Raw genomic sequence first — 23,688 nt, forward strand, 5'->3', positions numbered from 1 at the left:
GGACCCGGTCACTTGCTCTGCCTAACAAGGCGGGCAAAGCAACGCCCATGCTGGGAAAGCTTTTAGCGCCAAGGTTAAAACCGGGTTTCCCACTAAGAGGAGCTGGTGATTATTGAATTTATGGAAACTGCGTTTTTCCTGAACAACCTGGTTTGCCAAAGTCCCAAGACTCGAGGCATTCATGTATACAGCAAGCACGTAATAAATGCAGCTCAAATGGTGAGCACTGACTTCATCTGTATACATCCTGGATTGCAAAGCTTCTAAGGGGCTAAGCTCAGACCACATGTGGCCGGCGGGAATGGCGGTCCCGTGACAGACTTCTCAGTGTCACTTACCCCTTCAGGCCGCAGGACCCCAGAGCCCCACCCCCCCCACAAATGGCGAGCTCACCGTTTGAGCTGTCTGTTCATCGAAGCAGGGGTGGACTCCGAAACCTCACTTTCTGACACTTCTCACCACGCTCCCCCACCACCTCAGCTGCCTTCATCCCCTTTCTGGTTCCAGGTAACGGTGGCCAACACCAAGGTCCCACCATCTGATGTGACAGGGCTCATTTGTTAACCTTTGGCTTAATCAGTGCTCCCGGGACCTACGTTTTACCCAGCTCTGTGCTGGGCCCCAGACGGGGTGGGGGGAAGGCAATTAGGTGAGGGCCCCGCCAGGGGCAAGTTCAGCATGTGGAGAGTGGGCTGGAGCGCACAGAGGGCTGCGGCCGGCTCCGGGACCAGGGAGGCTGCCCGCAGGAGGAGGCACAGGAGCTGGCTCCCAGGACAAAGCGGAGGTGGGGGTGGTGGGGGCACGATGAGAATAGGGGCAGGCGCATGCCAGGCAGAGGATTGTGGGTGCAGGGCTCCCAGGAGAGAGCGGCCTGGCAAGTTCTGCGAGTGTCAAGTTTGAACGCCAAGCTCTCAGTGTGGCTGGGAAGAGGGAGCGAGGGGAGGCGAGGGAATGATTGGGGAGAGGAGGCCTGCACCGGGCTTGAAATGGTCCGAGCCTGGGACCAGAGCTGGGAGGTGGGCAGAGGGAAGCAGGACGGCTCGATGCCGCCCTGAGCACCAGCTCTTCACAGGGCACTTTGCACATCTTTGAATGCTCATGACCACCCACAGCCTCCTCCTCCTCCCTTTCTCCTCCCCTCTCCTCTCCCGCCCTCCTCCCCCCTCCTCCCCCTCCTCATCATCCTCAAGGCACACACAGGCCCCGCAAAGGTCCCGACAACAGGCCCCATTCCTGTTGGACCTGCACTCTGCTCACACTTCCCCACTTCCCTTCGGGTGCCAGCCGCCCGGGCTGCATCCTGAGACAGTCCCCGAGAGTCTCGTCTTCCAGACTCCAGGGGAAGAGGCTGAGCAGCGAGCGAAGCCAGGGTACCCATCACATGGAAAAAAGAGACCTGAACCCCCCATTACTAGCCGGGAAACGTGGAGGCCACATGAAAGCCGCAGTCTGGTGTCACAGACTGAATTGTGTCCTCCCAAATTCATGCTGAAGCCCTAACCCCCCACGTGGCTGCATTTGGAGACGGGGCCTTTAAGGAGGTGACTGAGGTTCAGTGAGGTCATAAGGGTGGGGCTCTGATCCTTAATCCTTATAAGTGAAGGCAGAGGCACCAGGAGTGCCTGTGCAGAGGGCAGGCCACGGGAAGGCACAGCGAGAAGAGGGCCTCGCGAGCCGAGAGAGGCCTCAGGAGAAGCCGAGGCTGCCAGCACCTCGGTCCAGGACTCGCAGCCTCCAGGACCGTGAGAAATCCATTTCTGCTGTTTCACTGGCCCAGTGTGGGGTACTCCATTACGGCGGCCGGAGCAGGCTAGTACCCCCGGGATGTCACAGCTGGACTGAAGAGGGAGCTGATAGGGAGAAAGAACGAGCAAACTTCCATCCCAGCACACATCTTCTCTTTAAGGGAAAGGCTCTGTTTGGAGACCAAACATTTCTCCTTTCTCTCCGGGCTCCCTCAACCCAATTCCAGAAATCCTGGGCAAATAGAAGAGCGAGCTGTGAATTCAGCGGGATGTACTAGGTTGGAATCTGGGCCTTGCCCCTAATGCATTCTGCAATGGGGACCAGCCACTTACGCTCACTGGCCCGCCACTCCCCCAAGCACAGAGCAGGGGCCAGGGTGTGTTCCACAGCCTCTGTTTGTGCCTGAACGGAGATGCCTGCGTGAGCTGCAGCAGAGAGCCAGGCACGGGGTGGGGGCTCTCAGGAAACGCGAGTCCCTTCTCCCCCCGTAGTTTGCCCACCCCCCCCCCCATCTCTCCATCCCTGACATTCACAGGGACACAGCACATTCACTCTGGGGCAGAAAGCCAGCCTCCATCCCCGCTGAGGGCCAGGCGGCGGCCCAGGGAGACCGGCTTCTTAAACGGCACGTTTGGTGAACGCACTTTATGAGTCCGTCTTCCAGGTAGACGTCAGCGTAGAAGGACTGGTCATCGTTGATGATTCGCCCACCTTTGATGAGGAGTCGATCACTCTGAAAAGCCAAGCAAAGTAGTAACCGTCACTGGGGACAAGCCAGGGAATGCTTCTCTTTTTAATTTTTAACCCAAAATTTCCCAAATACTTTCGAAAGTAAAGAAATGACATTAAAAACTGCCTCGTATCCATCACCCAGATTCAAAAGCATCAATACACGGCCACTCGTGTTTCACCCATTTCCTCCTCCTCAAACAGTTTTGCTTTGTTTTTTGCTGAGGTATTTTAAAACGAATCCCAAATATTGTATTATTTCACCTATAAATACTTCAGTACATATCTCTGTTGAGGAGTTTTTAAATAAACATAACTAATAATCCATTATACCAACAAACCCAGCTAACATTAATTCCTTCACATCAGCTAACAATCAGACCACGTTCAATTTTACTTGATTGTCTCAAAAGTGTCCTTTTATAGGAGCTGGTTTGAATCAGGACCCCCCCCCCCCCCCCCACCAAGTCCCCTCACGGCCTCTGGCTCACAGCCATCCACAGTCTGTTCAAATCTGTACCAGCCCCTCCCCCTTTCCAATACCATTCATTTGTTAAAGAAACTGGGTCATTTGAAGAACAGGAATTTCTTAAGGCGTTGTTATTAAATGTAATAAAACTCAATTTAGAGACATTTTAAAAGATAGTGAAAAGACTAAAAAAAAGCTACACCCCCAGAACAACTTCCAGTTGACACTTTGGTGTTTTTCTCTATCTTCTTCTCTATAGTTGTGACCCTCGTGCCCACGTCCATTCACCCATCTGCGCACCCATCAGACACCGGGCGATTGCCTTGGCTCCAAGCCCAGGGCCGAGCTTCCAGGAGGAACCAGGGATGGAGCTGGAAGGTGCTCTCATGGAGCTGAGGTGGGGAGAGACAGGGTTAACAAACGTGGAGTGTGTGGGATTACAGGGGGAGAAGCGCAGGGCACCCAGCAAGGGAGCAAAGTAAAGGGGCTTCCAGCCTTACTGGGGGTCAGGCAAGGCGAGCTCAGACCTAGAAAACAGGTCAAGATAAGCTGGACTAAACAAACAGTGGAGAAGAAGTCCAGGTAGGGGGAATGTTCCATCTCTGGGCAGAGAGAACTGGTGGCACAAGGCCCAGAGGCAGCAAAGAATCTGGCAAATTACAGGAGCCAAAAGGAACACACACTTGTGTCCTTTATGCATGTACCAGAAGCGCGTCCCAAGTTATTACGTGTTCTACATAACCATAATTTTTAAATGGCTACAAAACGTTCCATCTTATGGATACATTGAACAAATTGTTTAATCATTCCCCCACTGTTGGACATCTAAGTTATTTCCACTGTTTCACAATGACACATACTGTTGCAATAAGCATCTTTGTGCACAAAGCTTCTCCCTTCCCTTGGATTATTTGTTAGGCTAAATTCTCAGAAGCTCAACAACTGGGTCCAACAGTATAAACCTTGTTTGTGGCCCTTGATTAATACGACCAGATTGCTTTCCAGAGGTGTTGCCCCAGTTTGCCATGCGTGATCACCAAGCACCTTTGGTCATCATTAATAGTTGTTAACTTGCATTGCTTGGAGCCTGAGAATGTTTTTTCATGTGCTTATCTGCTACTTGTATTATCTCCCAGCTGGAGGTGTGCTGATGGATACAACACAGCCTCTGCCCTTACTCCCCACCCCTTGAGGAGAGGGAAAGACAGTAAACGGGCAATAACAAGTCAGGATGGCCATTTCTGAGGGACTGTCATGCATGGGTTCCCCTGAAAGCAGGGCCTGAGACAAGGATGTGGAGGCAGGCAGTGTATCGGGAGGTGACTCCAGGAACTGGGGAGAGGAGAGAGGAAGGGAGGCGGCATAGAAATCCAATCCAGGGTGCACCCTGATCTGCCTAACACTGTGGGCAGGCGGGGCCTGATCCCACCAGGACCCTCTGAGGAGCTGCACACAAAGCCCCCTGGAGAGGTCCCAATGGTCCCACGTATCGACCATGAGAAGAAGGGTTTACCCCAAACCAAGGAACCAGGGAAGGCTTGTGGAGCAGACGCAGAGCATGCAGCCTGCTACTCAGAACCCTCTGTGGGTTCGTGCATCAGTATCGTATTCCCTCAGAGCAAAAACCAAGGTCAGCGAAACCCCCTCAATCAGGAATCCCACTCTCCAGGCAAAGCTCAGGCTCGCGCTTGCTCCAGGTCTCTGCTCGATGTCCCTGAGAGCTCTGCCCTTGGCTGCCCTGTTTGGAACACACACCGCTGCCCCACCAGCAGACCCCACACTCCTTTCCCACTTTATGTTTACATAGTACTTATCATAGTGCATCTGACAGACTATGTATTCATACGTTTGTCTACAATGTAACTCATCCCACTGACAGCTGTGATGTGTGAATCCGCTGGCTGCATCAGGCACAACTTGCAGGGGACCAATCGCATCCACCTTGACATGGATGGGTGGTGCCACCTAGAGTTGTGCCCTGCAGTTGTCCTTAGAGACTCTTAGCTCCACGGGGGCAGAGATTTCATCTGTTTTCTTCACTGCTGCATCTCTGATACCCAGGACACAACCTGGCTGGCAGGCTGGATAGACGGATAGATGAATGGATGGATGAATGGATGTCTGAACTGATTCTTGAAGGATGAATGGGTGAAGACGGAAGAAAAAGGCATCACAGCCATGAGCCAAGGAGCTATGAGCCACGAGCCAAGGAAGAGAAGGATGAGCCAGCACGTCCTGTTCCCAAGCAGGAGGGTCTCTGGAGCTTCAAGCTTAGTCACTCCCAGGCCCAACAACCTGCCTCTCATCCCTAAGATAGAAGCCAGCCACAATTGGAGCATCCCCATGGAGGGGACTCACCAAGCCCTCAGGAGGATATTCCAGAACCAAGGGAAAGAGGAAGCGTGGGCTCTGCACGTCCAGAAGCAGAGACAAGCTGGTGCGCAGGTTTCTCCCTGGCACCAGAAAGCAGGGAAACGTGAGTCCTCAGCAGCTGGTGTGTGGCTTCCGGAACACGGCCTCTGCGAGGCAGCCGTCTGCCTTGTCACATTTAATGGTGGGCTTTTCAGGCTCAGCCTGAAAGGTGGTGTTTAACATGCTGTGCGCCAGGAGAGCAGCCACGCCCTGCTCTGCTCTTCCTAGAATCAGAGGGCGGAGCTTGTGTTCAAATCCACGTGCTCCCCGAGCAGGTACTGTGTGCAGCTGCTGCAAGGAAGCCAGGCTTGCTGTGCTCCGGGGTCAGTACTGTCCTTAAAAAATGGGCCTACAATGAGGCAAGAGCTGATGCAACTTCCTCACTTCCTTCTTTAAAATTAGTGGTGCTTTTGCCTTTTAACTGGGATTTTCAAAACCACGTTCTTTGGAACTCTAGCTCAGATGGGCTTTCGCAGACTTTGTCCCAAAAGGGGACACCCAGGTGTAGTGTCGAAAATTTAGGTTAAACAGAAGCAAAGATTGTCTTTGTGACAGGCACTCCCAGATCCTTCGCTCTGCTGTGTAATGTGAATATTCAAAAGGGGAATCTGAGTTCATATCTTTCCCAAAGTTAGGTCCTTTCATTTTGTGGGAAATCTGACAAGGACACTTTTCCTCAGCAGGCAGCTTAGCAAACGTGCTTTACGAGAGTGACGCTCTCCGTGCCCGCTCGCGCTGAATGGTTCTTACGGAAGGCTGGGTCTAATCGGACCTCAAGGGGACACGGGGCTTGGAGACGGGGTGATCTCTCTGATCACACAACTAACAAGGGCAGAGGTTAGACCCAAGGTTTCCTAACTTCCTGCCCAGCATTTGCTCCATCAAACACACTTCTGCCACTTTTTTAAACATTTTCACACTCTGGAATCCATGACACCCTGTAATCAGGTGAATTTACAAAGAGCCTCAGGTCTGAGATCCAAGGACCTCACTCTCCAGGGCTCCCTTGTTTCGTGCAGGAAACATGACTGTGAAATTCCACAGATGCATACGCCAAAAAGAGTGAATTTTATTGTACATAATTTTTTCGAATTTATAAAGTCACAGATTTAAAAGAAAAATAATACCATCCCTGTCCACTGTCTCGCACAGGATTACTGTGAGAAGCAAACAGATGGAAGATATGAACAATGACAGAGTCTGGATAAAAATCGCCATTTAAATATGTTGAAGAAAATAAAATATCCAACTAAAAATTTAACAGCCAGCGACTGCCAGTTCATTCCGCGGTGACAACAGTGACCTAAACAGACCTATGCTCAGTGTGGCTCATGTCCCTGGGTCCAGATTGTGTAAGAACAGAATGTCCAGAGTTGGAGAGATGCAGCTCCCAATCCTGCCCACTTAATAGCCACGTGACTTACCCGCTCCTAGCCTCAGTTTCCTCATCCAGAGAATGGGGATAATTGTCCCCGCCCCACAGGGCTGTTGGGAGAACTCCATGGGGTGTGTGTGTAGAGTGCTTAGCACAGGCCTGGCATGTGTAAATACTCAGGATAGTTACCCATTGTTCACTTTGCCATTTTCTGTAGCAGGAACTACACTCAATAAATATTTGTTTAAGGAAGGAGTGTGTGCAGCCAAAAGAAGTAGTTATTGCCCTTAAGGAGTTCTCATCACCAGGCCTTGCACCCCAGGTAGGAAGGGCTGGGACAGACGGAAGTGCAGAGGGCGGCAGAAATACACAGGAGGCCTCCACTCTAGCCCGTCCGGGGGAATGATGGTTATTCTGAGCTTGAAGAATGAGTAGGAATTAGCCACCCGGCAAAGGAGAAAAGAGATTGCAGAGAAGGGAGTGGTGGACGGAGAAAGGCTCAGAGGTCAGAAGGAGCCTGGCATGCGTGGGGACCTGTGAGGGGTTTCCTCCGGCTGAAGTATGACCTTAGAGTGGGAACCCGGAGAGCGTGCAGGTGCCAGCTCACGGCGACTCCGCCGCCATGCGTAGATGGAAGTCTCAGCTCCATCATGATGGTGATGGAAGGATTTCCATCAGGGAAGAATCAAATGCAAGAAAGTTTCTGAAGTAAGACAGCACGCACACACTGGGCAGAAGCGGAAGAAGGGCAGCGATCATCTTTCTATTGTCCTGAAAGCTGGGATTTCTCAATAAGAACAAGTGAGAGGCAAGTTTGCAAAATGGGTCAAGGACCTTGAAACTCTTCATGACTTTTGACCTAGAAATTTAGTGCTGGGAATTTGTCCTCAGGAAAATATCCCAATTAGGTCAGAGAATTATATGCAAAGATGTGATCCAGAATTAATTACGGTTATATAACCACTCCACTAATGGGGTATTATTCACAGACTACAATATTTCCCAGGAATTTTGAAGGATAAACAAAAACACTAGACAATAAAACATTAGGTAAAAAAGCAAAATACCAAACTCTCTATATGGTAGCAATCTGGGGGGGAGTAGATCTTTCTGGGACTAACTGACTCCCCTCAGCGGAGACTTTGGGGTGCCTCCCCCCATCCCCATGGCCCCTTGCACACCCCTCTCCCACAACACTCATCATGTGTCATGGTCATTGTTCATGTGTCCATCTCCTGCTCGGCTGGACACTCCTTCAGGGCCAAGAGAGCCCAGCGAGATGCTGCGATTCATCTTGATACCCCGGGACCAGCCAGGGGCCTCACACAGCATTTAGCAAATGTTTGTCGAGCAGGAGGACAGAGGGTGACAGACAGAAGGCAAGGAGAGAGGGAAGACGAAGAAAGAAGGTCTGAAATGAGAGAAGGGTGAGAGGGAGAGAAAAGAAGAGTGAGATAAAAGAATGATAAAGAGGGAAGGAAAAGTGGAAGAAAGAGGAATAAAGAAAAGGAGGAAGGAAGAGAGGGGAGAAACAAAGAGAAAGAAGAGTAGACTGACAGATCAGAAACCCCTCTTTTCTGCTTTTAAAATCCCCTGAAAGCCTAAGGCTGCTCCCTGGGAATAGAAGCTTGCTCAGTGCAAAGCCTGCACAATACAGAGGATGCTGAAAGGCCAGCCTCTTCGTGAGGGTCCCACCTAAATCTTTGTGTTGGCAGTAATCCTGTCTCTGCGACAAACAATCCTGTGAGTCCGAGGCAAAGCCCAGGGAAAGGCAGGGCTTCTTCTCCAGACCTGCTCTTATCTTTATGTCCCATCCAGGCCCCCCTAGGGAGAGAGGTCTGGTGTTGGCAGGATGCCTTTGTTCTCTGTACAAGCGTTAAGTACCTCGCTGAGTGGCGCTTACAAAAATTAGCCTTTAAAGCTTCAGGCGTTCTGACCCATACACAGCAAAATAAACAACAGTCAGCCTCAACCAGGAGAGGAGGTCTAGATCACGGCGGATTTTTTTGCAGGACTGTCTATCCCTGAGGGAAGCATCAGCACCCCTGGTTCTGTTCGCCCTCCTGCAGGGTGGGAATGAAATCTGTCAGCTCCACCCTAAAGTCAGAGCGACAGACGATGCACTAAGGTCTGGGGAGCCTCGGGAGAAAAGAGAGGTGCTGTTCTCATCAAACCAACACCTACCCCCAAATCACTAGGTTAGCCATCTGGAAAACGGCAGAGAACCAAAGCTGTGATTACAGAAACAGGGAAAGACAGTGGCTGTGTCATCAGGAGGGGACGTTTGAACTGGGCTCTGAAATCTGAGAAGTTCATGAAGCCGAACATGGAGGAGAGGGGGAACATTCCAGCAAAACAAACAGTATGTACACAGACACAGTGTTCTGAAAGTTCCAGGTTCCACAGAGCAGAGGAGGAACCGGAGGCAGAAGGTGTGTGCTATCCGTGGTCCTGAAATGCCATGGGGCACTGGGACGGCGAGGTTTCTTCAAATCCTGGGACGCTGAAGACCTCTCCCTCCTACCTCACACAGCATTGTGGTTCCTCACGGCTTCCCTTTCTCAGGTCACCAGCGTATTTGTAATCGCTGCATTCCCGCAGAACAAAAACAATCATGGCTTGTGTTTCACGATGTATGTAGTTGCTTTCAAGTACTCTTAACTTTTAGGACCACCCATTCAATACTTTAATTCTCCCACCCCCAGGAAGTTGGGGGGAGGGCACCCGACCCCCACGTCCCCTCTCCTATAATGCTTCACTAATGCAGAGACTGGAATCTGGGGTTTATGAATAGGTGAGTATAAAAAAGGGTCTCAGAGGTACGGCCTTCGCTGAGAAGCCACACCCAGCTCCACTCAGTAGGGCTGCTGGGTGCACGCAGATTCTGATGAGGCTGCCTGATTCCTCAGTGGGAAGGAGCTCAGAGTAACTAAATTGCCAGTCACTCCTGGAAAGAGGAAGACTCTATTCCTCTCCAAAGGGCAAGCATGGAAATGAGTCTCAACAATATCAGGGCAGCCCCATTTTGGTAGAAATGTGCCCGCCCAAGAACTCAATGCAGGTGGAACTTCTTTCTCTTAAGACAAAAGAAATGTCAAGATGAGTTTTGAAAGTTATTAGTCCTTCAAACTCTACAAGCCACTAATGTTGAGGTTCACACTTGCAACTCAAACGTTCAATAGGACAGGTAGGCACACCTCACTCATAACATGGCACCAGAGCCTAGATGATCCTCAAAATCCACTGGGATTGCCTGAAAAAAATTCCAACCCAGGTTCTTTTGTCAAGATTTTCATTTACCAGATGTAGCTCACAGGCCTGGGATTTATGTTATTAACAAAATGCCCCAGATAATCTTGCCATAGACCCTCTGTGGTGGATTGTGTTGTTTGTTTCAGAATTCTTCCGGCGCTCCCACCCTCGTCATGCTCCATGGTGGGTGCAGTGCTCTCTCTGCCCCACGGGCTGTGGGCATGCCCACATGACTTGCTTTGACCAACAGAATGAGACTGGATGTGAGTGCACCAGTCTGAGCACAAGCTTCAAGAGGCAGGTGGGTTCCAGTTCAATCACTTGAGGGTCCGCCCTCCGCCATGAAAACCAATGACCCAAGGGATGGCACCTTCTTCAGTCTGAGTCCCAGAATGAGATGACAGGAGGGGCATACCTGGCCCAAAGAGAAGCTTCAAGATGAATCTAGCTGCGCTCTGCTATGCCTACTCAGCACCCACAGACCTGGAAGCAATAAATACTTGTTGTAAGCCACAGCATCACGGTGCTGTTTGTTATGCGGTTTTATTGCATCAAAGCAAATTGATACACAATTGAGGTGGGAGCCACAGCCACAGGGACTGCTGGCAGAGAGATCTTCTAGCTCAAATACTTCATAACGACTCAGCTCCTACCTTTAATAACCCGGGCTCCCTGCCTCCCCGGCTCTCCTCACAGATCTCCCACCCAGCCTCCTTGCAGCAGCAAGGGCTGCCATACAGCGCAGCTGCACACTCAAATTTATTCACTGAAGACCAGCCCATCTGCCTTTGATTTTGCCTTGGGGGACAGCCTGTCAGCCGGCGGCCCTTTGCCACACTTTCCAGGAAAGCTGCCCCACAAGTGGCAACAGGCCTGAGACCGAATCTAATTAACATACATTTGTTCTCCACTCGCACAGGTAGGGGACACAGTGGCATTTTCCTCCTTCAAGAATCAGAAAGACAGGCGGTCCCCAAGGACTGCAGGCCTCTGCTACAAGCTCAGACTCGTTTCCATGACAACTGCAGCTTTCACAGCGAGACCTCGGGCCACAATGGTACCAGGTAGACATTCAGGAAGTACTCCCTGATGGAGTGAATAGCTGGTTTTAAAATAGCATACCTCTATCCTGACCCCAGGAGTGGGCGGGGCCTTCAGGCTGCCTGGAGGAGGAGCGACATTTGCATCTACATCTCCACCCATTCAGTGTTTCCTAGTCTGCGATTTTTACCTTATATAAAGCACTCTCAACAGAAATCCTTTTCCTCTAGGAAAGTCACATTCCTGAGCACATACTAAGTGTCAGTTCTGCATTACGTGGATTTTCATTTTTAACTCTTAAGCCGCTTTAAGAATGGGTATGATTTCTACAAATGAGGAAACTCAGAGAAGTGAAATAATTTACTCAAGGTCACACAGCCGGGAGATGGCGGCACCAGATTTGAAGCTAGTCCCACAGGTACCTACAAAGTGACAGCGCACTGCCCCTCGGTGGTTATCCCAGTGTTCTCGGCACTGTACCTGCTTAACATGTCTGAGCCTCAGGCCCTTCCTCTGCAAAATGGGGAGAAGCAAGAATAGACCGTATATATCCATTCAGCCATTTATCAGGCACCTTCCCAATGCCATCACCTCACCCGCCCTCCTGCTAGGACTCTTGTGACTGTGCTCAAAAGGGAGGAGGAAATGTTAATGGGCTCTGAAATTTGCAAAGGTTCTCCCGTGGTAAGATATTAAATACAGAGACCTATTCACCTAATGAACGTTGGCAACGACCCCTGCAGGCCAGGTGTTTTCACAGTGACTTGACAGTGTGACCTGCTGGTTAAGGACATGGGTGCAGAGGCAGACGGCCTGAGTTCTAACCTGGCCTCAGGCTCACTAACCGGGTGCCTCAGGCAAGTTCCGCTCTCTGTGCTTCAGTTTCCCATCTGTAATGCGGCGGGCTGCCGTGAAAGTTAAATGAATTAAACACGTGGACAGCATCACGACAGTGCCTGATTTTGGAAAGTCCTTGCAACCTGGAGAGCTAGATATCATTCAGCTCCACCTTCAGCTTCCCTCTAACCTCTCACACCGGACACCCAACTCTTCCCTAGATCCTGCAGCGTCTGCTCCAGAAACGTTCGCCTACCCTGCTCACTTCCACCTCCCACTGCACCTGCCCTAGCCTCTCCTTAAAACCCGTCACCAGCTTGTCCTCATGCGTAGGACAAAGTATGCCCTCTAGGCTCTTCCAGGCCTGACCCCTCCCCTCTCCCAGACTTGTGCCACCATATTTGTCTACTCACACCACGCTCTGGCTCCCTAAACTGCATTGCACACTCCTGCGCCTTCCTGCTGCCTGGATTTCCTGCCACACCTGCTCTGCCCACTGATTTCCAAGGCACCCCGTCAGGCACAGTGTCCTGGCTCCAGAAACATGCGGTCACCCCTGTACCCACAGCATGAGGCTCGCACCTCTGATTAGCATTGTCTCACGACTTCATGACGCTTCATCTCCCACCTCATTTTAGTATATCTATTTCTCCCAGGTGACTATTAGATCTTCACACCAGAAACCACAGCTTATTCCCACACAGTGTCTTGGCTGGGTGACCTGTGGCAAGATACTTAACCTCTGTGTGCCTCAGTTTCCTCATCTGTCAGTGGAACTAATCGAAGTACCTACTTCACAGGATTACTTAGGATAACACGTAAAAGCACTCCATACACTGAACACTGGCCTACAAATTCCAATGTTTGATGCCAAATGTTCAGTGTTCATGCATTTGAAGAAGCAGGAAAAAGTGCCCGTTGCTTTTATCAGCTTCTCAAAGGAGGCTAGGACCCCAGAAAGTTTTTAAACCAGTTTAAAAGATGCCCAATAACTAAAGTTTTATTTTGGATCCATTTTGCTCTGAACATCCAGAAATAAAGCATACCAAAAAAGAAAAAAGAAGGAAAGGAAAGGAAAGAAAAATCCAAACATTGTACCTGGAAATTGTGCTAGATGAGGAATAAAGAACTGGGGCTGTTTGGAAAAATGAATGTTAGGCAACTGAGAACTACCTTCCAGAGCCTCTGGGACTATCCACGTGGAAGAAGAAAGAACCTGTGAAAGTTCTGAGTGCAAAAGTAGAGCAAGAGGCAGAATCTGACCCACAGACAGAAGGGCTTTCCAACAACAGAGCTGTCCGAGAGTAAAGCAGGCTGCTGTGTAAAGTGGTGATCTCTCTGTCACTGGAGGTATCCAAGGAGAGGGTTTGGAATTCTTACACTAGAGGGGAGATGGGGGGGTGGGGAAGAAGAAATGGACACTATTTCCCGCCTCCCTGTGGAAAATTGTACATAACTTAAAAGGTTCCTTTTGACTTTGAGGTTGTATAAATCAAATATTTGCTGAGACTTTATCAGGGCTCAAGCCCTCAGGGTCTCTGAATAGGGTGGATATAAAGTACCTGGCAGTATCTCTGGGGATGGGTTCAAAATCTCAACCAGACACCTGTTTGCTCAATGCAAATCTGCGTCAAATCCATGAGTCTTCCTGTGGAATTGACCCCAAGTCATTAGTCAGTCAAGGCCTTGGGGAGATGTGTACTTTTATGATCTGATGTATATATGGAAGATTCCTCTTGTAACACCTTGCTTTTCACTGTGAAATGCAGTGGCCCACTAATAAACCAGATCTGCCCTCTCCCCACTGCCGAAGTACCATTTTGGAGGTCCTTTTTTTTTTAGCTCCAAAAACCCTTCATGCCACCCTCACCTTCTAGATGGTAACTACCTATATGCTAAATCCATGGATAGGACATTTGCTAAGGAACGTCAAGCGTAGGAGTGGCCAAACCCTCACTCAACAGTGAAGCACAGTCTGCAATCTGGGCTTCCTTCATCCACTCCTACAGCATGGAGTCCCCACTATGAGTCATCAGTGCACAAGAGTGCTCCTGAGGAGATGCCAAGGAGAATCAAACATGGCCCCAGTGCTCCAAGGGTTCACAGTCAAGTGGACAAACAATGTTACCGAGGCAGCAGTGCTCACAATTCCCAGCCGCAGGGGAGGGATTCTCCATGAGGAGTGGGCATAGCTTACACAAGTGCAAAGGGCCAGAGAAGGTGAGCCTGGTCAGGGAGAATGTCCCAGGTGCCTGGGGCAGAGGCCCAAGGAAGGAGGGGGGAGCTGCAACCTCATATGTCCACAGCCTCACTTCCCCCCTTTTACCTGCTTGCTCTTGTTTTCTAGACCAGCCTCTCTATGAAGCGTCCTAGATCCCACTCCATTTCACAAACCACCAACACCAATTCAGAGCTGTCTTTTCTTACTCAAAGTTATGATTTGGTCTGTGCATCTCTAAGACAATAAATCTCAACCTTTCTGTGTTCAGAACATGCTGGCAAATAGTATAAAAATTTGCAGCATTCTTGAAGGGATTAAAAAACCTAAAACAACACAAAATAAGTCAGCAATCATGACCGTGCCATCCCTACTAGAGTGTGACTATGTCTGTATCACTGGGCCTTTAACCGGCTCCTTAATTGCACTTGCTTAGTTTTCAGCACCATGGCGCTGTCCACTGCCCTGACTTGTTCTCTTATATGCTCAAGAGGCAAAGGCTTTTGATGTTACTTTCCATGGCAGGAGCTTCCTTTTACTCACAAAAAATGAGATTCTATTTAACACTGCTCTGTTGGTGAGTGCTCAGAGCTCCACCTGAGAGATGTTATTAGAACAGTTTGTAGATTTGGTTGTAGCAACCATAAACGTTAAATGCCAATCAAAATTTAGCAGCACACCTGCACAGGATTTTTTTCAGTACACCACTGTGCTCACAGCACATGGGCTGAGAACCACTGGGTGCTGGAACATCTTGCATTTTCTATCTTCTACCAGTGCCTCTTGTACATGGGTTCCTAATCTTTATTTCTGGCCCTTGCCTCTCATCCTCATTCCAATCTGTGCTTCTAATTGCTCAGTGAGACACTCCAACTTGGTGCTCATTCCCAACTCCAATTCAACCTAAGAACCAATGCAGGCATTTTCTTTCAAACTCACCCCCTATACTTCCTGACCACCTCATTATCAGCTCCAACAGGTGTTTCTTAGTATTTCTCATGTGCCAGAACTTGCACATTTAATCCTCCTCTCCCAGGAAGACTAACATTTGGCTTCTGCCCACTGATTTAGGCCTTGATCACGTGACTTGCCTTGGCCAATGGACTATGAGCAGACATGAAATGTGCCATAGCTAAGCAGAAGTTCTTAAAGGCATCTCAGTTGCTACCAGTCCCTTGTGCTTCCATCCTCTGCTCCTCCAGCCTGGGTGTCAAGGTGAGGAGATAAAAGGAGCAGAACCACTGTTCACCAGCAGCCAGGAGCAAAGCTACAGCCAATCCAAGGCCCTCATGTAGCATAAGCAAGAACGAAATGTATGTCATTGACAACTATTAAGACTTTGGGATTGTTTGTTTGCTATGGAACAAAGCTGACCAACACGCCATCCCACAGGAAGGATAATAACAGCTAACCCATGGAGCATATACTATGTGCAGGCACTATTCTAAGCATATTACACATATTAAGTAAGTCACTTAATTCTTGGTAAAAAACCTTATAGAGTATTATTATTGTCACACCATTTTACAAATGACAAAACTGCTACATAGAAAGAATAAGTGACTTGCCCAAATTACACAGCTAGTAAGTGGAACAGCTAGGATTCAAACCCAGAGTCTGGCTTCAGGATCCACATTCTTACACGCTGCCTTTATCATCCCATCCTCCCAGCTCAAGAACTTCCAATGAGTTCCTACTATGCACAGAATAAAGTCAGAATGTCCAATAACTTGGTTCTGAATTACCTCATCCAACTCTGTAAAGAAAAGGAAACTGACGCCCAGGGAGAGGAACTGACTTGCCCAAGATCAAATATCCCATTTGCATTTGAGTCAGGCTTAAAGCCCATGTGTTATTTCCATCACCTTGGATGCACTCTGCCCGACTTCCAAAGCCTGGTAGAATGCCCCCTACCATGCCCCACCCCACCCCCTCCAATTTATTTCAAGTTCCTCACCCTCTGATTTTAAACTCCTCACTCTCTTCTGACCATATTCATGCCCAGTCCAGGTCCTGTCCATGCTATTCCACTTGCCTTGCATGCTCTTCCCTTGTCCCCACCTATCAAATCCTTCATGATCTAGTTCGTGCCATCCCCCAAGCCCCAAGAGGCCACCCCCTATTGCTTCTGCCAACGCTGAGTCCTCCCTTCTCTGAACTCCTCCAACACCTGTGCCCTATCCCACATTTCACCCTTTCATCACTTTTAAGTTGCTCCATGTGTGTGCACTTTGCCACTTAGATGGTAAGCCTGTTAAGGTCAGGATCATGAAATATGTATTTTTAACTGCCCATCACACCTTGCACAGTTCAAGGAACGGAACAGATATGCGATTAACACTCACTGATTACCTGCCATTCTGAATTTTCATCTCCTCAGAGAGCCTGAACCGTGGAGATGGGAACCATCGTCTGTTAGCCACTCCCTATGTGCCAGGCACATTCACCTATGTCACATCACATGTTTCCATGTGTGCAGTCTTGGCCAAGGTCATTACAAGAAACAGCCATTCAGGGCTAAGCTGGCAGAGTTATGTTATGGAAGATGTCACAAGCAAGTATCACTTTTATCCCCTCTTAAACACTTTGTAGGAATTTAGTTTAACCAAAATAATTTTCCCCCTAAGAATATGCTCCACTTCTCCCTCTCTGATCATGAACTAGACCTAACTGAGGGTGTCTGCTTCTTCGCCCTGGATGACAGGAGCTCCGGATCAGCATCAGAGGTCCAGTCACCTGCCTCCAGGGGTCCGGATCCTGCAGGTTTGTTCCCTGCTCTTCCCGGGTCCTCAGTCCTGTACTCTCCGCCCATCTGATTTCACTATGTGCCTGACAAATCACTGTAGGCATCTCAAATCCTTTGTGTAAAAAGGCAGGGAAGTAAACTGAATGTCTATAGATGGGCAAATGTCCCCCTCGGGATGAAGCTTACCAGGCCTCACACGCTTTTTGCATATTCGTACCTTAGAGAAACTAATTCAGTCTGATGTGATTTTTTATTTAACGACCTCTTTCTTCCCTGCTCACCTTTACTGTTTGATCTAATACAGACACTCTTGTGTCCCCCACAATTGAATAGGAGCCCCCTTCGGTGGTTCTGCTGGGAGCCAAGAGCTTCCCAGGGCCATGAAGCCACATGCCTTGGTTTGCTCAGAGCCACCCCCGGGATGTTCAACTCAACCGCATAGCCCGCACCATAACAGCTTTGGCTAAGTTAATCCCCAGCTGTGCCATTAAGTTTTTAAAAAGCCACGCATGAAAGACAGCTTTATAAATATTTTAAACAATCCTTAGGGCTGAAGCCAAGTGTTTCTCCTTTTTCCCTCTTCTCTACCAGGCTACTCTATTATTTCAGAAGAAGGGTGAGGTGGAGAAAAGAGGAAAAGACACAGGTTCATCACCAACCTGAGTAGAATGTTCTCAGAATTCAGCTGTCCCCTGTCTTTGTCCACACTGCGCCTGCCTGGGACACCCTTTCTCCTCTGCTGGGGTAGTACTCTCTCACACTCTGATCTCTGAATTCACTGGCGAAGCTGGGACCCTATCCTCACCATTCAGATGAGGAAGCCGAGGCTCACAGGGGCACAGAGTGACCCAACATCAAGCAGGTGGGGCCCCGGGGATGCAGCTGAGAGCTGTATTTTGGTCCTTTGTCAAGCCCCCAGTTCCCTCCAGAGGCCACACACACCGTGGCCGCCAAAAACGTCCTAACCGTCTTCAGCATTTGCTCTAACTGCAGGGAGAAACCGCCCTTGGAAGCAGAGGTTGGGTTCCCACAATGCTTCCTTCCGTTTCTCCAGCACGGCATACTCCGTTGCGTCTGGAGCCCCCTCCCTCCCCTCCCAGGACAAGGTGGGTGTCCCTGCTCTGCTCTCCTCTAGCCTTCTGTGCTTCCTCTTATCACACCCCCCAGGCTTCGTTGCAATTTCAGGCCAAAATGTCAGTCCTTGCTAAACTCTGGGAGGGCGAGGGTCAGCCCATCTCCTTCCCACTTTCCCTAGCACCCAGCGCCTGCCCGGCACAGACCAGGTGCTTATTATTATTACTAACTTACCAGATGAGTGCTATGGAACAGTTAAGGGTGCAGCGTTTGGAAAGCCACAATGCCCTCCCATTCATGTAAAGGCATTCTGCTTCCCGTCACAACATCTACGTGATCAGCAAGAGACCCTCAGGAAGCTGAGGGTCCTACAAGGAGCTCCATCCAAGTCCGTCCTCTCTGGTCCGTTGTTTCTCCTCTAAACCACAAATCTTGCTGGCCAGCGTGGGCTACGTGGACCAAATGAAACACAAGTGCTTCATCCAGGGCCTCTTTCCCAGGAGCTAAGCATGATTGTCGGTGTCCCTCCCGCCCCCCCCTCCCCCCATGCAGTTGATGCTGTTGGAACCACTCCATCTGATTCTCTTTTACACACGGATTGACTTGGTGCTTCGCACAAAGGACTAAAGCAGCAGGATCAGATAGCAGTTCTGAAGCCCTCACTAGGCACCTAACACACAGTGAGTGCTTTACCAGGGTCCTCTTGGACGCTCGAGGGTCCTCTGAAGCAGCCAATGTTAGGCCCACATTGCATATCAGCACGGAGGCTCAGAGAAGAGGCAGAGCAGAGACGTACACCCAGATCCGTCTGGTGCAAAAGCCTGGGCAGTGCATCCCCACTCCAGAGGGCCACAGCCAGGGGGCAGGGCGTCTGCTGCGGCTGTGCAGACGAGAACCGTACAACTCGGGGGGCACCATTCCCACAGACCTGCCTCAAAGACCATCTTGCTAAACCTCCTTTTGGAAACTAGAGTTCTGAGAGGGGCACAGACCTGCCGGGCGCCACAGTCACAAAGGGCCCAAGGCTCCCGAATCATCAGTCACTGCATCACCCCACCCCCATCACCTGCCTCAGTTCCCCTGGGGAGCAGGGTTAGAGTCCCAGTGCAGGGACCTGCTCATACAAATATCCTGGTACTTTCCTCCCACACTGCCTAACTTGGGACAACCACATTCCTTCCATTGATTCCTAGCCAACTGCAGACTGGCCACTTACCCCTGCAGCTCAGAGGGCAGGGATTAGAGATGGGTAGAGGGTGGGCCCCACCTTTGGGAGTCACTCCTCTGGATGGCAACTCAGCCAAGGTCTGTGCGCAAGACCTCAAGCTGGGCCCAGGAGGGGTTTTCTAGGGAAGGGAAGACTCAGCCCAGAGTTGGGCAGGATGCAGGGCTGTTCTGGGGAGGCAGGGGGCCCCGTTCCCTCCCAATCTTCCTCTCACCTGCACCCCCAGCCAGTGCTCCAGCCTCTGGGAGCTTTATGTGGACACTGCCTCCCTCAAAGGATTTATTGAGCAGATTCAATAAAACACCGTGTGCATTACCTGGGCAGGTGAGAGGGAAGTGTTGGCTCCCTCTGCCTACCCAAGGCTACCCTCCTGCAGGTGCCCTGAGGCGGTCCCTGAGCCTGGATTCTGGGTAAATGAGGATGCTGGGTCTCCTGTCCTCAGACCTCAGGCAACACCCTGGAGGATTCCATCAAGTCCAGAATCTCGCCCCCTAGCACCTGGCTGCTCCATCGCCATCTTCCACCACCCAAGAACCAAGGGCTTCCCGAGCACCTGTGGTCCACATCCCTCAAGAATGATTTGGGTGCACTCTGGCGCCAGGCAAGGAATGAGGTGGAGGCCAGGTCTCCGAAAGGATGGACCCCCAGCTCCCACCGCAAGACAAAGCGTAAAGACCTGGGATCCTTTGTTTCCGGCCACACCCAGGGACACAGCGGAATGCTCAGCCCCCACTACCGTCCCCACCCCCCGGTGTTAACCCTTCCCGGGCCACAGCCGCCAGCGCTGCCCCATCAGGTTATTTTTAGCTGCGGTGAGGAATGGGAGGGGCGCCTCCATCATGGCGCTGTCTCTAGGTCCAGACTTCCACCCCATCAGTACGGGCGGGGAGTTGGGGCAGTGGTCGATCTTTCTCCTTCCTCTGGCCAGGAAGGAACTCGACCGCGAGGTGCAAGAGCTGGACAGTGCGGAGGCCGCGCGCGGGAGGCTCCGCTCCAGGGCCGGAGGGAGGGGGTTCGGACCCCGCGCCCCTCCCTCTTTTGTTCAGCTCCGCATCCTGCCTGTCCACGCCATCCTCTGGCACATCCCGCGGCGGGGAGGGGGCTGCAAGCCCGAGGGGAGAGGGACCCGAGGCTCCAGCCCCGCCCAGCCGAGCGGGGCTCTCCCTCCCCCTCCGCATTGTCCCCAGAGGCTGGGGGGAGGGGGCTGCAAAGCCGAGACCGGCCCCGCCCCACCCGCCGCGACGCAGGAAGCCTCGGGGGACGCCCCTGCCGTCCCCCCCACGGATCCCGACCCTGGTGGCGACTCCCCTCCGCCCCCTCCGCAAAGAGCAGAGGGGCTGGGGCCCGGCCTACCGTGATGTGCGGAATGCTTTTCTTGCCCTGGTAGGACATGGCCCCTCTGGCGCCCTCCGCCCGGCCGGTGGACCTGTGGGGCTGTCTTTCGCTCTGTCCGGCGCTCGCTCGGTCCCGCTCTCCGCGGGCGCGGCGACAAAGGCCCGGGAGGGTGAAGAGAGGGACGGAGGCTCGGCGCCCGCGCTGCCCACACGCTCGCTGCCCCGGCTGTTCGGCCCGCCCGCCGCCGCCGCTCCGGCTGCCAGCACCGCCCGGCTCGGAGGAGGGCGGGAGGAGGAGGGAGAGGCGAGGGCGGGAGGAGGGGGCTGCAGACAGACAGCTCCTCCCGGCGGCGCGGAGCAGAGCCGGATTCGCCCCTCTCGGCTCGAACCAGGAAGCGCTTCCCTTCCGATCCCCCCACTCCGCCCCCCGCCCCCCCAGCCGCCCAGCCCCGCCGACCCCCGCCCTGCGCACACGCCCTCAGCTGGGCCCCGGCCTCGCTCTCGCGCTTGGGAGGGGCTGGTCCTCAGGGTTCTTTGAGAAGCCAGAGACGGTGTTCGGATGCGCAGGCAGAGCCCGCGGGCAGCGCCACAGGTGTGCGGCCCCGCGTCTGCGGGCCTCCCCCAACATCTGCCTGGGGAGGGGGGGTGTGGGCCGGGTGCCGGGGATCCGCCCAAGCTGCTGAGTGTTCAAGGCCCTCCAAGATCAGGCTCAGCGATCGCCCCCCTCCGGCCTCTCGTTCCACAGCCTCCGTTTGTCCATCTGCCGCGCCATTTCCTGAATAGACCAACCCCCGTTCCATCTCCAGCTCCAAGCTTTTATTCAAGCTATACCCTCTCCCTGAATATCCTACCCCAGACAAAAGTTTACCCATTCTCCCAGGCTCATCTCCAATGGGTTCTCGATAAAGCCTTTCCCTGCCACCCTCCCCACCTCCATCATTCAGCCAGCCTCCCTGAGGGCTCAGCAGGACCTTCCCTGCCAGGCCGAGCAGCTGCAGTAGGGCCTGGAGAGGCAAAGCCCTAATGAATGGCTGCCCGGCTCTACCCCCTGAGCAGCTCTCTCATCACACAGCGGTCTAGCATTGGGCCACCAGGTCACCACCAGAGTCTTGCCTAACAGACAGTGATTGCTTGGAGGGTCAGACCATTGGCACCAAGGTTGCCGTAGCCCCCGGGACAGAGGGGGACTGGAGGACAGGGGGAGGAATAGGACATCCTGACTCCCAGTGGAGAGCGCACACCAGCCCCGGCACCCATGACCCAGATGTTGCCCTGTGGAGAAGAGGGCAGCAGGCCAGGACACAGCCTTTTTTCCTCATGATAGGAGAGGAAAGAGGGAAGAGGGAGAAGGGGGGGGGGAGCCCCAGCAAGCCCCCACGACGCTGGACAGGTGCCCCAAATCTCCAGGCAGAATAAGATGCCAACCTTTCCTGCCCCTCACTTTCTGCCTGCAAAATCCAAACCCACAGCCTCTGTAAAAAGACCTATTTTTTTTACTTTCAAGATGCCCCCCCGGGGGAGGGTATGCTAGGTGTGGTAAAGCCCTCCCATCATGCAGGTTGGGGCCTGAAGCCCTTACCTCCACCTCCACCTGGAGCCAGTCCCCCAGTCCAGGACAGGAGACCAGAGATGCCTGAGCCTTAAAATGTAAGCGAAGTTGTAGGTCCACAAAGAAGCAGCTTAGTATTCCAGGAACACTAGACCATAATCTTCCCATTTTACAAGTGGGAAATTGAGGCTTACAGAGGGAAACCATATCCAGGTGCAAAGCATATTAGCTGCAGCAGGGCACTATCTGGAAGCCAGGTTCCTACAGCCTTGTCTAGAGCTCATTCCCCTACACTCATTCGGCCTCGGCTCTGAGCGGGGGTCCTAAATCTTTGTTGATGACTGGAAATTGCTGGTGGGGACACTCTCCTCCCCATGACTCCTACATTTCCTTCCTCAGCGTTGTTAAATCGTATGTTCTACGCACCAGGGCGTCCCCAGGGGTCAGTCTGGACAGGGAAGCTCCCGGACTGGGGACAAGACCACGTGCTACCGGGGGAGGGGCACCAGTCCGCACTGGCCAAACAGACCGCTGCTCCCAAGCAGACCTCCCGGGTACAAAGCGCCGCAGTCGCTCAGCCCTGGGCCGCGGCAAATGCTGCGCCTGCGCCGCAGAAACCCCTCCTCCCTCCCCAGGAAAGAGCTTTATGGGCGGGGGAAGGGCCCCGGCCCCGGCTGCAGAGCGCAGCAGCAGCGAGGCCCGCCCCAGAACTCGAGCCCCGTGGCCGCTCGGTCTGCAGACACTAAAACGCTTCCCACCCCCCCCCCCCCCCAAGGGAGACCGCGAGCCCTTCGGGGCGCCGAAGCGCCGCCTTTTGTCCAGTCCCCGAGAAGCGATGGAGAAAGAGGCGAGAGGGCCAGAGGGGGAGAAGAAGGAGGGGTGGGCGAGGTGAGGCGACTAGCATCCCCAGTGCCAAGGCGCGGCTGCGGAGCAGGCCCAGGCAGAGCCCGGGACTAACACTGGCGATGGTGACATTGACCGCAGCGCCACTGGGGACACGCTTCCAGACAGCTCCCGGCCTTGCACAAAGCGCTTTCGCCTCCCTGCTACTCCAGCACGCCTTGAGGGAGGCTGGGAGAAGAATGCCCACCATTTCACAGATGGAGAAGCTGAGGCTCAAGAGGGCCAAGTGCCTTGGCTGAAAACCAGGGTTCCCCGCTACTGGCCCCGGCTTTTCTGTCCGCAGCCCTGAAGTCTCCCGCTCGGGCTCGGAAGCCTGGATCCCAAGAGAGGTCGGCCATCAGGGAAGGAGGTGGGCAGAGGGAGACAAGGAAGGGGTAGGAAAAGGAGACGGGACGCTCTCGGTATCTCCTTCTCCCCCGCCCCCACCGCACACACCCTCCTCGCGGGGCGCCAGATTCAGGACCATGGAGAGTTCCCGAGTTATGGGGACAGAAAGCCTCTGGCGAGGGGATGGGGACAGGAAGAGACCCACTGCTGCGTTAGCAGCCACAGGCCGACCCAGCCCCCACTCCTCCAGGAAGCCCTTTTGGGTCTCTGTCGGGATCAAGCTCTGCCTCCTCGCGGCTCACTTTATGCGTCTCATATCACTTAAGGGGAAAAGGATTAATAAAAATGATGATAATAAAACTCAACAACGAACATTTATTGAATGCTCACTACCTACCGGCATGAACGGATTTAATTCTCACAAGGAATCGGTCGCCCACTTTGGCCCGGG

General features: G+C 52.4%; 1 protein-coding gene and 1 long non-coding RNA gene across 4 annotated transcripts in view; one reads left to right on the plus strand and one right to left on the minus strand.

Moving 5' to 3' along the window:
- Positions 1-23,688, minus strand: part of CRMP1 (collapsin response mediator protein 1) — a 71,691-nt gene that overhangs the window by 46,487 nt on the left and 1,516 nt on the right. The window contains exons 1-2 of one of the 3 annotated variants that reach the window (XM_023638377.2): positions 22,038-22,190; positions 2,391-2,479 (exon numbers count right to left, since the gene is read on the minus strand). In XM_023638377.2, the coding sequence (XP_023494145.2) occupies positions 2,391-2,479; positions 22,038-22,175 (227 nt within the window). In that variant the 5' untranslated portion in view covers positions 22,176-22,190. Of the gene's footprint in view, positions 1-2,390; positions 2,480-20,477; positions 21,089-22,037; positions 22,191-23,688 lie in introns of those variants that run through there. The other 2 variants (XM_023638379.2, XM_001917683.6) reach the window with 2 other exon arrangements.
- LOC138923525 (uncharacterized) lies at positions 9,119-10,501 on the plus strand. The gene is made up of 2 exons (XR_011437242.1): positions 9,119-9,364; positions 10,130-10,501. It is a non-coding gene; the product is annotated as an uncharacterized lncRNA (long non-coding RNA).

This window comes from Equus caballus, chromosome 3, assembly GCF_041296265.1.
Source record: "Equus caballus isolate H_3958 breed thoroughbred chromosome 3, TB-T2T, whole genome shotgun sequence".
NCBI lineage: Eukaryota > Metazoa > Chordata > Mammalia > Perissodactyla > Equidae > Equus > Equus caballus.